At 41.6% G+C, this 14002-nt stretch overlaps 1 protein-coding gene across 3 annotated transcripts in view; it reads right to left on the bottom strand.

Moving 5' to 3' along the window:
• The window catches only part of ATF7IP2 (activating transcription factor 7 interacting protein 2), a 53404-nt gene that overhangs the window by 14949 nt on the left and 24453 nt on the right, over nucleotides 1-14002 (bottom strand). For all 3 annotated transcript variants that reach the window (XM_066576169.1, XM_066576170.1, XM_066576171.1), the window contains exons 5-7: nucleotides 11083-11190; nucleotides 10181-10332; nucleotides 5484-5545 (exon numbers count right to left, since the gene is read on the bottom strand). In XM_066576169.1, the coding sequence (XP_066432266.1) occupies nucleotides 5484-5545; nucleotides 10181-10332; nucleotides 11083-11190 (322 nt within the window). The remainder of the gene's footprint in view (nucleotides 1-5483; nucleotides 5546-10180; nucleotides 10333-11082; nucleotides 11191-14002) is intronic.

The following is a 14002-nucleotide window of genomic DNA, read 5'->3' as shown; positions in this document are numbered from 1 at the left end:
GCGGCTCTGCGGAAAAAATCTGTCCTGTGAGAACAGCTTTTTGGCAAATCTCATTTGTGCTGCATTGCAATATGCAACGGCAATCCGCGGCAAATCTGCCCTGTGTGAACCCAGCCTTAAAGTATACCATACCACCAATTAGGACACCGATGGGCGCATTTAGATGCAAGTCAAGGAAGCACAAATTAATCATAGTAGGACGGGGATTACTATAGATTGTGATCAAAAACCAATAAGTTTGAAAGACCACATGACCTGTAATTCATCTTATGTTGTGTATCTCCTAAAGTGCCCATGCGGCCTAAAATATGTAGGCTGCACAATAAATGCACTAAGAGTACGGCTCAATATAATAGATAATATATTGGATTTTTAGAATGAACACATTGGCACCTAATGGGTTAAGTGAGGTGTTAAGAGAAATTTTACTAATTTACTATGTTACAGTTGTTTGAGGAAAGGTTATATATTCTCTCTCTATACACACACACTATATCTATAGTATTCCTTTTTATACTGATATTTTCTTTGGGTCTAACAAGTTGCCTTATAGTAGTTATTATTCACGCATTATTTATTTGGGTCCAACCAATTATTTTATAGTATCATGCAAAGATCGATCTTTTTTTCTACTTTACTCATGTGTTTTAGGAATGGTAGTATTTATACCAGGTGTATATTAATTTTTATTAACTATACATAACTGTCACTTTGATTGTATATTTATTCATAAGGTCTTCCTTATATACAACTATGTTTTGCTTTTAGAATTATTACATAATAATTGTGAGTTATTGATACATTGGGAGCATTATAGATAACTACTTATGCTGGGTTTCTGTTCAGGAGTTAAAAGTGGGGCGCATAGTGCGTTCCACCAAATGATAAAGTTAGAGCAACTTGAATCCGTCAGGAGCATGCACAGTGACTGGAAAGCACGGTGCGTTCCAGGCGACGCCACGCAATTTCGGATTGGCGCGTGCGGTGGAGCGCACGTTGCGTTCCACTTAGCGTCCATGACAGCCCTCACTGAGTTGCCATCGTGTGACGTCTATTCCCTGCACCTGGCGTCCTGGTGCAGCCATGCTGCTTTGTCACAGGCGGGAAGAGTTTACGACTTGCAGGTAATTTGTAATTACCTTGTATATAAATGTATCTGTATGTCATGTTTAATCATGCTTGAGAAAGGCGTGGTTTTGAGCGCAGAAACGCATTGCATTTGTATCTATAGCTGGTTAGTGGGTGAGAGTCCCCTCTGCCCATGTCCTGGCGATTGATTCCCCGGCTGGGGTAATACATTCCTTGTATCATTAAGAGGTTGAGGGCGCGGAGGTTTTTTACTGCAGGGCAGTCCTTTTTCCTCATCCTAGCAGATGAGCTCTGTATTTAGCAGCCATTTTCATTCCCCAATAAATATCCGCTAGACAAAAATAAGCAGTTAAAAAGGACTAGAAAGTGAGATTAATGCTGCTGTGCAATGTTCTTTCGAGGGTGAACAAAGTAGCAAATCATCCACATACTGAAGCAACACAGTCTGTTGATCAGGGGGTACCCAATTCCGCAATACAGAGGCCAAAGCTGTAGAGTACAGAGTTGGTGAATTTTGCGCACTTTGCGGTAGTACCAGTCAGTGTACAGTTTTTTTTTTCCTGAACGTGAAAGCAAATAAAAACAGACCTTGCGTATTTTAACACTGAAAAACGCGTTGGCCAGATCCACTACTGTAAATTAAGTGGAATTAAGGGGCACCTGGGCGAGAAGGGAACAATCAAACAAAAAATAACGCAGCTTGCTCTTTTTCTAGGCTGATTATATGCAAATGGCTTCCATCAATAAAACGTTTAATAAACACTGTATGAGGGTTAGTGAAATACTTTGCTTCGAAGGCTCCTGCATATCAATTTGCGTAACATGGGGTGAATTTTATCCCCATGGCTGTACCTTGTGTTTGTAAAAAGAAATTGCTTTCAAAGTTATTTAAAATAAATCCAATTGCATCTAAAATAAAACTCTTCTGTTGGATTGGCATTAACAGGTCTTGACCTACATACAGATTGAAGAATCAGGATAGGTACACAGGGTCACCGGCCAGGCACAAGGTTGGTTGGGATCCCGCATGTGGAATCTGACCCGGTCGTGTGCAGGCGGCCTTACTTTTACTTTGCTGCAACAAACAGCCGTGAACCACACCTCAACCGTACGTTACATCTTGTTGTTCTCTACAAAATAGCACGTTTACTGACTAGATCTTAAATTGTGTGACATGGAACAGTCAAATGATTCTTTAATCCGGTTTGTTCTACAGTCTGCAGCCTGTCCCATGTATGTATTTGTCTGCAGGCCTTTCCCCTGTGCCGTTAGTCCGCTTACAGCTTAACATGTCTTATTCTCTCAGTCAAAGGAAGTCTCTCTATACACACACAATCCTGTCATTGCCTATGCAATCATCATTTACACATACAATAATCATACCAGAGCACCTTTCAGTAGCCACATGACCCCTCTTGTACATACATACATACCAGGTGCATAACAAAATATACTTTTCCTGTCTGGTTCTTTGGACACAACAGAAGTGTTTGGACAGCGGTCAAGGAACCCAGACAGCCTCAGGGAGGAATAGATAGTAAATGTAAGAAAAACATATTTTCTTTCCTTTTTATGGAGCCCTGAGAAATCTTTCTGTCCCATTTGGCAGAGGGTTGCTAGGTTGTCAGCTGGACGAAGGATGCCTCTCGAATCCCCGCCACCACTTTGGGTGTTAAAATTGTTATCGCAATTTTTTCAGCGAAATTGGTACATCTTATTTGTGCCAAATTAGCAAGAATAAGTATTCAGGAGCCGCTCCGGAATCAAGACAAACCACAACACAATTTGGTGTAATCTGAGGATTCTTGCTTTGGTTCAACATACAGCAAGCTTTATACTCTTCCTGAGCCAATAGACAAGCATGGAAGGTTCTAGGAGCTTCTTTACAAAAACATGTTTTCCACTGAACATTAGTTTCTGCTTTGTCATCTTATTGTTCGACATAAGAGTACATGCTATGTCACACTTGTCTTATCAACACTGTCTTCTGGCATATAATCTTGATAAAAGTGCCAAACCAGCTATCAAAGACTACCAAAAATTACGCCCCAAGCCCAAAAACTCTTATAGTTTAATATTTGTTCCCTTAAAGCTACACATATACTTTTGATCACAACAAGGAATGAAATCAGAGAAGAGTTCTATAAAGAATCAATTTGACAATGTTATACGATTCTATTCCCTAACGAGGAATCTATTTATACTATTGGATACACTGGGATTTTCACTATTCTTACTATTTCTCAGACATCGCTTTTAAAGTGAACCTGTTACCACAAAAACAGCACCATAAACTAAGTTATGGTACTGTTAGAGTGGCTGATGGGAAGTGGGGGGATGAATTTAATTTTTTGGGACCCTCCTGTTCCCTGATTTGCAATGTAACCCAGTGAAGTCCTTGCACTGTCTGAAAGTTTGAGTCTTTTCAGACTGCCGTGCGCACGCTTTACCATGAACTTTTATGGATGAACAAGTGCACAGTGGTCTGAGAAGAGGCTGCAGCAGATTAAAGCAGCCAATGAGCAAAGTCTGAGGAATAAATAATAGCAGGTAAGAACTGACACAACTTTGAGCTACTGACAGAAAGGCCAATTTAGGGTGGGTTCATACGTGCGCACCTAGGTACGAGCAAAACCACTCTTGTATGCAGCTGTGTGCAGTGTTTTCAATGGAGCCGCGGCAGAGGTTTCCTTCACCCCCGCTAGTTAAAAGAATTCCCTGCTGCTACATCTGCCACATCTGTGACAGATGCAGCAGAGGAATTCTTCAATTCTCTACCGCAGCTGTCACAAATATCAGCTGCGTTAGAGGATTCTGCTGCCAGCAATTGATTTTAGGGAAGGGCTTTAAATACCCCCACCTGCTGAAAAAGCTGCCTGTGATTGGCTGAGCTCCTCAGCCAATCACATTCAGCTCTTATGCTGATAGATCAGTGCCATAGTGCAGGGGACAGCAGGTGAGTATCTAATTTTTGTCTGTTTTTTAAACCACTTTTACTTGATTTTCAGGGAAGGGCTTATATTTAAAGCCATTCCCTGAAATCAATTGCCGGCAGCAGAATCCTCTACCGCAGCTGACATGTGTGACAGCTGCAGTAGAGAATTGAAGAATTCCTCTGCTGCATCTGTCACAGATGTGGCAGATGTAGCAGCAGGGAATTCTTTTAACTAGCGGGGGTGAAGGAAACATCTGCCGCGGCTCCATTGAAAACACTGCATATGTATACACACACACTATTTTTTTCACACTAAAATTTTTCTTTTTCAGAGAAGAGCTTATAGGTAAAGCTCTTCCCTGAAAAAAATTCAGGTGTGCCAGCAGACCATTGTCTTCAATGGAGCCGCTGGCAGCAGCGGCTCCATTGAAGAGAATGTCTGCATTTTGTTTTTTGTAAACACTAAAATTTTTCTTTCAGGGAAGAGCTTATATGTAAAGCCCTTCCCTGAAAAAGAATGCAGGGGTGCCGGCAGACCATTGTTTTCAATGGAGCCGCTGGCAGAAGCCGCGGCTCTATTGAAAACAATGCGTGCATTTCCTATGGTGGACGTATGTCCCATCTTTGCAGGCACACGCCTGTAAAGCACGGACACGTGAACACACCATAGGGAATGCATTGTTACAAATAGAAGCGTGTTTTTGTGCATGCGTATGCACGCACAAAAACACGCTCGTGTAAAGCCACCCTTAAGGTATGACTTGATCACTGCATGATCAAGAACTGTACATGGCATAGGATTCCGCAAGTACTATTTTATTACTATATGAGCCTGAGACCTCTCTCTTTTATTTGTATAAATAAAAAGTTTTTTTCTGTCTCTACCTAAACATTGGTTATTGAGACATGCATTATTGATCTTTTATATAAAGTAGCGCAGGTCTATAGTCTTTTTTCTTGTAGTTTTCTTAAGAATTGTACATGGAGCCACTCTACCAAACTTTTTTTTTGGGGAGGGGAGGGGAGGGGGGGGGGGGGACAATAATAAATCCTGACAGTAGAGAAGAGCAAAAAAAACTTTCCCTAAAGATTTGTATTAGGATCTGTTACAATTTTATTATAAGAGCAAGTAACAACAAAAAGTTACTCAAGAATACGCGAGTTGAAGAAACTTGACATCTTGGCTACAGTTTGCCAAAAGCAAACAGATGCAGAGTTTACTAAACTTATCACATACTATATATTCTGTCAGGCAAGAGAACTCATCAGGCTCTCCGTTCCGCTTTCAGTGCATGATAGGATTTCCTGCTTCCTTTCAACCTCACATTACATATAAAATATTTTAAAGTGTCAAACACCGTGACATACGGAATGGTAAAGGTTAGTGGGGATTAAAAAAAACATTTCCCCAGTAAATACACAGCAACTACAGAACATACCCGAGAGCTAGATACTATACCTGCACGGTCCACTTTTGCAGTAGAATTTTTTGAATCTTCTGATTGGCCTTGTTTTGAACTGCTGAAAAGAAAATCAGAGCATTCAACGGTTAGTTACACAAGAGACGATTAGGGATTTCAAGTCTCCTTCATAAAGCCATCTGCGGAATATAAGCACCATTTATTACAGCCTGTGTTCTGTCACCACATTGCTCCGAGAGGATTTTTTAATGCCAGTCATCCTTGCAGATCGTTCCGACTCTGACAAAGCATATTATATATAAAAAAGGTCTTCTACAGCACCATAATCTAAAACTAGGCCATAAAAATTTCCACTATACCCAATTGTCCAAGCTTGAAGAATCAAATACATTCACCTAGTTTAAAAAAAAAAACCTCAACATGGCATTCTTAAGCCATAACACATGCAGGAGAGACGGACCCCCACTCAGGACCACATCTTATTAGCCAGCTGTGTTGAGAGCCAGTGAAAAGTTTAGCTCCCATTCTGGAGGTCTTGACATGACTGTATGTTACATGATCAAGCATCCATGTGAAGTCAGTATATAACACTGCATGTTCCCAGAAGAGTTGATTGTCAACATATCTGCACTTAAATAGGGCTGAAGGTACCTTTATGTGGGATGACGATGAGCTGCATAAGCACTCAACCGCTGTCCCATAGACTACCGCCCAACTATCTCCTGTGCTTGCGAAAGGGTGATCGCCAAGTGAATGCAGGCGGAGAGAGCCGGAGAACGTTCCATTCAAACAACTAGCGGCTCCTGGTTACACAGCCTGACAGTCGCTTGGTTTTTTCGGTTCTGCTAAAAACCAATGGACTCAGACAGGTAAGTGATTACCCGCTGAGACCTCTGTCCATGTCCACGTGTATGTGGGACAATTATCTCTCAAATTCGCCATTTCCTGCAATAATTTGGGTAATATTCACGCCATTCTAGAAGTACCTCTATTCTGATCACTTTCTAAGTGAATTCAGGTACTATATACCATCATTAATGGCATACTGGGATTCTTCAGAGAACCGACTACTTCCTGCAGTTCAAGAGGAGTTAAAGGCAAAGGATATCTTTACACAGGGCGATTATCGCTGGAAACAGCAAATTTGGGTGATCATCATCCCATGTACATGCTGACAAAGCCGCTGACTGAGCGAGAAATCGCTCACTTATCGGAGTTGCTTGGTTTTTAGCAGAACTAAAGCAAGTGACTGTCAGGCCGTATCAATCATTGAGCGACTCCTTTTGACTGTGAATGCTGTGTAGGCGCCGGACGGATAGTCAGGCGTAGTCCGTGGAACAGCTGGCAAGTGCTTAAGCCCTGACAGCCATCCTGTGTAAAGGTACCTTAAGACAGAAATCAGGTAAATCACACTGACTGAACCCCATTCCAGCTGATGCCATACATATTATTGTCAGGGGATCCTGCATATACTGTTCGCTTAAAGGGAACCTGATCTGCAAGGAGCAGGTTATAAAGCCAGAAGATGATGCGCAAATTGACCCCACAAGACCAGAGATTTTTTCCCCCCACCTTCCAAGAGCCATGACTTTATGTTTCCATCGACATAGTGGTTATGAGAGCTTGTTTTTTTTTTTATGCAGGGCGAGTGGTATTTTTTAATGTACCATATAATGTACTGAAAAACGTGGAAAAAATATATATATAAATAATTGCACCAGTTTTTGGGGAGGAATGATTCACAGTGCTGTAACATGGCATGTAAACTTTATTTTGCAGGTTGGTAAAACTACGGCAATACCAAATCTGTGTTGTTTTTGTATGATTTACTACTTTTCTTTACAAGCATTCACTGTGTGAGATAAATAGTGCAATAATTTTATAGTTTGGGCTTTAATGAACGCTGACACCAAATATTCATTGTTTAGTTTTTTAATTTGAAAAAAAAATGGGAAAAGGGTCTTTCTGAATTCATATATATATTTTTTAACCCCTTAATGACGCGGCCCTTTTTCTTTTTACATTTTCATTTTTTTCCTCCCCCCTTTAAAAAAAATTGTAACTCCTTTATTTATCGGTGTAGGAGGGCTTGTTTTTTTTGCGGGACGAGTTGTATTTTTCAATGGTGCTATTTAATGTACCATATAATATACTGAAAAACGTTAAAAAAATTCTAAGTGGAGTAAAATGAAAAAAAAAACAAAACGACATTTCACCATCTTTTAGTGCGTCTTGTTTCCACGGCGCACAAGCGGCAACAATAACGACATGATAACTTTATTCTATGGGTCAGTATGATTACTACGATACCAAACTTGTATAGTTTTTTTTTACTATACTACTTTTTTTTTTTTTTCAAAGACATTAAATTTTTTTCAATTATTTTCTGCCGTCATTTTGTGCACGATAACTTTTTTATTTTTCCGTCGACGTAGTTGAGCGAGGGCTCATTTTTTGCAGGATGTCCTGTAGTTTTTTATAGTACCAATTTGGAATACATACGACTTTTTGATCGCTTTTTATTGCGTTTTTTCTGGGAGACAGGGTAGCTAAAAAAGTGCATTTCTGGCGTTTTATTTTTTTTTTCAGATGACGTTTACCGTGCGGGAAAAATAATGCGCTACTTTGATACTTCGGACTTTTACGGACGCGGCGATACTAAATACATATTTATTTAGATTTTTTAATAATAAATATGGTAAAAGGGGGGTGATTTAAACTTTTACAACTTTTTTTTTTTCAATTAAAAAAACTTTATTGATTTTTTTTTTTACATTACTTTGATGTCCCCCTGGGGGACTTTAAGATGCGATGCTTTGATCGCTCCTGCAGTATGACGTAATACTATAGCATTATGTCATACTGCTTTTTGACAGGCAGTCTATCAAGCCACCCCACAGGGATGGCTTCATAGGCAGTCTGTTAAGGCAGCCCTGGGGCCTTTCATTAGGCCCACGGCTGCCATGACACGTGCACGGCTCCTCCGATCTCACCGCAGGGGGGCCGTTCGGGGGATTTAAATGCCGCTGTCAGAATTGATAGCGGCATTTAAATGGTTAACAGCCGCGATCGGCCGCGCGGTCACTCGCGGCTATTGCCCGCGGGTGTCAGCTGTTATAAACAGCTGACGCCCGCACTGTATGAAAAGAGGTTGCCACGCAACCTCTCTTCATACATACCCCGCGGCCCCAATACGTACTGGTACGTCATTGGTCGTGAAGGCGTTCAAGTTATTAAAATTTTGCCCACATTGTAGTTCAGTCCCCGTAGGGGACTTGAACTTGCGATTACTTGTACTATAGTATTTTTAACTGTTAAAGACTTAATAGGCATACATGCATGGCCTTCACTTCCATGAAACCCGTTGTCACCCAACGATGGCATCGTGTGGGGGGACCCTCCTCTGGCTAGTTGTTTAGACACATGGTCAGGTTTCACTGCAGCATCTAAATACTTAATCTGACCCAACTGCGATTGCGGCCGCGGGACTGGGATACAGGGCATTAATAAACTTTGTAATATATTTTGCCTCCTTGTTTAAAAACAGTCAACTCCACTATTCGAGCGCAAGTTGCTGTTACTACGGTATAAGAGATCGCCTTTCATCTCCGGAGACAGAAGCTACATGTTGTTCAGTATCCAGTTCTCTGGCCTAGGTCTGTCTCCCATGCCTGTTTCTGCAGCTCCTAGCAGAATCTACCCCCGGGCATGGAATCCTGATCAGCCGGTTCCCCTGCCCACAGAGATAGTGCTATACAAATAAGACTGCACTAACTTATTCCAGAGCACTTTGAAATAATTTATTGATGTCATGAGTGTCCTTGAATGACTGGAGTAGAAGTAAGAGTTGGCACCTACATCTGCCTCGAAAATAGCTCCCCTCCGACCCAATCCCGGCTAACTTCTGCTTCCTGAGAAGCCCTGGATTATAGAAAAAGTCAAACTGGCTCTTCTACACCATTACCATAACTCCCATATAAATGAATGGGACTTGCATTAGCTATGTAGTAGAGCAAGTTACACTTTTTACACATCTAGTTATGGAAATGGTGTAGCTCACTGTGCAGAGCAATTTATGCAACTCTAATTGACTTCTATGGGAATAATGTAAATGACATAGCACATCCAATTTCAATAGAACTGTAAATCTACATTTGTTATGCTTGTTCCCTGCGAGGGTTCTAGAAAAGCAACAGAAAAATGTAACTTGCTAACAGGTGCCAAAACATTTGCACAAGACTAGATCACCTAGCAAAAGGGAAGAATGAGATAGGCCGCCTGCACACAGAGGGGTCGGATTCTGCATGTGGGATCCTGCAGCGGAATCCAACCCTGTGCCCGGCCGGCGACCCCAGCGTACCTGTCTGATGGTCTTTTAATCTGTACTACGGATGGCCCAACCGTTGCACATGCGCAGTACAGATGATTGCGGAAGGGCCGCGGGTCGGACAGCTTCCACTAACTGCAATGGAAGAAGTCAGTGCGGAGTCCGCACAGAATTGCAGCATGCTTTGATTTCTCCTCCACAAATGGGAAAATCGCAATCGATCTCCGCTCGTGTAGATGAAATCACATTTTGCCATTGCATGCTATGGGCGGCATGTGCTGCGGAATCTGGATGCAGATTCTCCTATGCAAATCCACCCGTGTGCTACCAGCCCTAATAATATTAATCTGCAGGAATAAGTGAATGTTATTTGAAGAGTTAAGTAGCACATTTGGAGTCCAGTCTCACCTTGGCCTCTCAGATTCATTATCACTAAGCACGACAAGCTCCATGTTACTGGAGGTCGTATTTAGTTCAGGCGGTGGGGTCCTTGGACGGGTTTCCGTTTCTGCAGGTGGAAGAACAGTAGAGGTATCGGATGTTGCATTTGTGCTGCAAATCTGTGAAGAAAAAGAGATCATGCATGAAATGTATGCAAGCATGAAGTGGTCTGACTGTTTAATACTTTTCTCGTTGGAATTAGTTGGGATTCATTAAGTTGCTTTGGAAAACAACTATTCACACTTTTACAGAACACTGTTCCATTAAGACTTCCAGATTTTCAGGGCTTTTAAAGAAGGCTGCACGGCGACTTTGGCTGCAACATAGCTTGTGCAAGCAAAGACTGCATAGCCTGGGACATTCCACACTAATAGAAGTGAATGAGGTCGTGTTGTGACTCGCAAACTTCCGTGGTCGCAACCAGATGATTGCATGAAAACTAGCTCATTTCAGATTTTACACGCTCTGCGGTCATGGCCGCTTGCGAGTATCAAAGCCAGAGCAGTTAATTCCATTGCGGTGTGATGTTGTAGGGCTGAACTACGATCTTTGGCCACACGATGTGTGTTGCAGCGAAAGTTGCCATATGGCCCATAGTCTTGCACTTGATAGCGTATTTGGCAGTTGTACAATACAATGGTGGTACTGTACTTTCCCACTAGAGCCTTTATCTGCTCTTCCATGAGCCTCCCTGATAGTACACATACATTTATATACAGTACATACTTTTCTCTTTTACAAAGTATATATTTTAGATAGACATTTTGTTTGCAAAAAGAGAGTATGTTGTATATAAACACATTTTGCAGCAATCTGACTTCAGGTACACAGAAGTTGAATGTACTTTCTTTGACAGATCACAGTATTACCTCCACAGGTGAAGACGTAATGGGTGTCAAGTCAGTAGAGCAAGTGGTCAACTTTTTCTGAATGTGTACGGCACATTTAAGGCGTCTTTCCAGTCTCCTTATCCTTCTCTGTCGAAAAAGCAAAAATAAATGCTTTTAGTTCCCACAGGCTACAAATTATTGTACAGCACTCAATATAGTTTACAGTTCCACATGAAATTCTTGCCACATATCCTACCAAACATATAAAATATCAACAGGCTTAATGCAGAGAAAAAAATAAAACGTATTGAAAATAGTTGTCTTGTGAAGGCAGTTCAGGGATCATCGGTTATTACTACGGCTTAGTTCACACGTCAGTCTGCTCATTTTACAGCAATACTAGTAATTAATAGGAAATTATAGTACCATTGCGCCACAGTTGTGCTACATAGTGCATCCATTATGATCACCACACATCACACACAGCTCTACTACATGCATCCAGATTCATACATCACACACAGCGCTGTGGTACATCCATGCTTATTTCCAGACATCACCAGCTTAGCAGATTCCCGAATACAGTGATCAGCCCCTGGTCATGTGATTCCTGACTCCACCCACACAGGTGATCACATGACAGTGATGTCATTAGAGGTCCTCGTGGCTGCTGTCGGCTTATCCAGTATACAGTACTTTCTACCAAACTGCAGAATGGCTCCTCCCACACCAATGTCATCACCACAGATCTTTCAGCCCACTGGATCTCTGAGGTAGTGGGAGGTCGGTGTCTTGTCAGGACAGCAGAGTTCAGAGTTATGTCTGAGAGAATAACAGCCTAGTTGTATTCTCATTCGTTTTGTCCTTCCCTTCCAAGAGCCCTAACTTTGTTGTTCTTCTATCGGTCAGGGTCTGTGTTTTATATATGTTGCAGGACCTGTGATGACGTCACCAGGGGGCAGAGCAATGGCATCACCGGGGGGGGGGGGGGGGGGGGGAGGGAGGGGGGTTCCCTTCTTAAGTCCAAAATCACCCCATGATGCAATCTTGGGGTGCTGTTTGGTTACTGTGGAAGCCAGAGGTCTAGCAAAGGCCTTTTGGTCTGCTATAGTACAAGACTTTAAGGCAGGACCTAAGTAACAAAGGGGTTGTAGTAAGCTCGATTCACATGGGTGAGTGCAATGTAGGTCAATTAAAAACTATTTTACCAGCAATTTCACTACAATTTTTAATGCACAATACGCATGAGATTTACGCATGTGGAAAAAAACAAAAACGTATGAAGTTACAAAATTAAGACAATTTAAAAATGGATCGTACTCGCATACAAGTGTGATGTGATTTTTAAACACCCTCACAGGAAATGATGGATGGTCTTAAAACAAAAATCAACAAGAATCACCCAAAATGAGGACATGCAGCGACTTTTCAAACTCGGACTATTGGTCTGGGTAAAAAGACGTTTGTGTGGATGAGCCCATTCAAATGAATGTGTTATTTTCCTGTGCAAGTTCTGTTCCCCTTAGAAGTGGATGGAACTTGCACAGCCATATCGCCCATGGGAATATGCTCTTACTGAAAGCCTAGCCATTCCCTCTAAATACAGACAGACTGAAGTAGAGGGAACTGTGGATATCTTGTAGATATGCAAGAAAGCTATGAAAGTGGAATACCCTTTTTAAAATCTTCTCCATCGATTCTGAGCAGATTTTTCTGCAGCATGTGGATAAGATTTGCTGAAATCTCATCTACTTTGAAGGTAATCTAAAACTACCTGAAAAGTTCTGATAAAAAAAAATCATCAGCATATCTTCTTTCTTGTGTAAACAAATCTTAAAAGGGTCTTTTTATATGGGCAGAAAGAGTGCCCATAACCAACACCGATGGAGGAGATGGCGTGCTGAGCAGTGTATGTTACCATTAATCAGTGGATTTTTGTACAACCCCCCCCCCCTCTCACATGCTCTATTGTTGCTAGCAGCGCATCCCCAGTTTATACGATGGTATCCGCTGCTAACAACTTACACCCTCATAAAAGATGCAACCACCTAGCATTTTACCCTTTGTCACTCGATTGCTGTGCATGTTTACACTGGGCAATGATTAGGAACGCGTGCTTGGGTAATCATCACCCCATATAGGAGGACCATTAAAGGGGTTGTAAAGTATTAAAAAAAAAAAAGCATGGCTGCTCACATACAGCATCACTCCTATCCATGGGTTGTGTCCATTCACGTCAATGGAATTGAGACACAATACCAGATACAGCCAATGGAGCCTTTTTTTGGGAAAAGGGTAGCCATGTTTTTCTGTCCTGGACAACCCCCTTTTAAAACACATCCACATCTTCACTTCATGTTAAAAAAATGTGGTTATCTTGGCAGATTCTGACTGGCAGCAAGTACAAAAATCAGTGCACTGATCCTAAGGTTGGAAACTAGACAAATCCATCTAGGTCATCCTAACATAGGACATTGTTACATGGACATACATTCTGCGCTGTTGTGGTGGGCTCGTGAAGTTTCATTATGTACAACAGGTAGACGGTATAGTGTGGAATATGACGTTTACAACTTAATATGACAATTTCAGGCAAAAGGCCACCTTTTAGTCCAGTACAAAATGGTCGAACTGCAGTGTGTAAATAATTAAAAGGGCCGTCTTATGGAAAGTACTCTAGCACAGGATATAAGAAAAGCATGAGATTATCAATCCATGCATTCAGGGGTACTTGGGACCACATCCACTAGTATAAACAAAGATATAACCAGATAGCGCCTCAGGATCGTCATATAGTAGATAACGACACAATTCCAATCCTCCAATCAAGGGGGAGAGCTGCGGAAATAGTTGGGGTCTCTCATAAGAGAGTGATCCCAAAGAAATGGGATACAGAATAGCTATTAGCAAAAATGAAAAACAAAATTTTCCGCGCTCAGTGAATAGTGTGTTGCCACAG

The sequence above is a fragment of the Eleutherodactylus coqui genome, chromosome 8, assembly GCF_035609145.1.
Source record: "Eleutherodactylus coqui strain aEleCoq1 chromosome 8, aEleCoq1.hap1, whole genome shotgun sequence".
Lineage (NCBI taxonomy): Eukaryota > Metazoa > Chordata > Amphibia > Anura > Eleutherodactylidae > Eleutherodactylus > Eleutherodactylus coqui.
The sequence above is the reverse complement of the archived record's forward strand: the minus strand, read 5'-3'. Positions and strand labels throughout refer to the sequence as shown.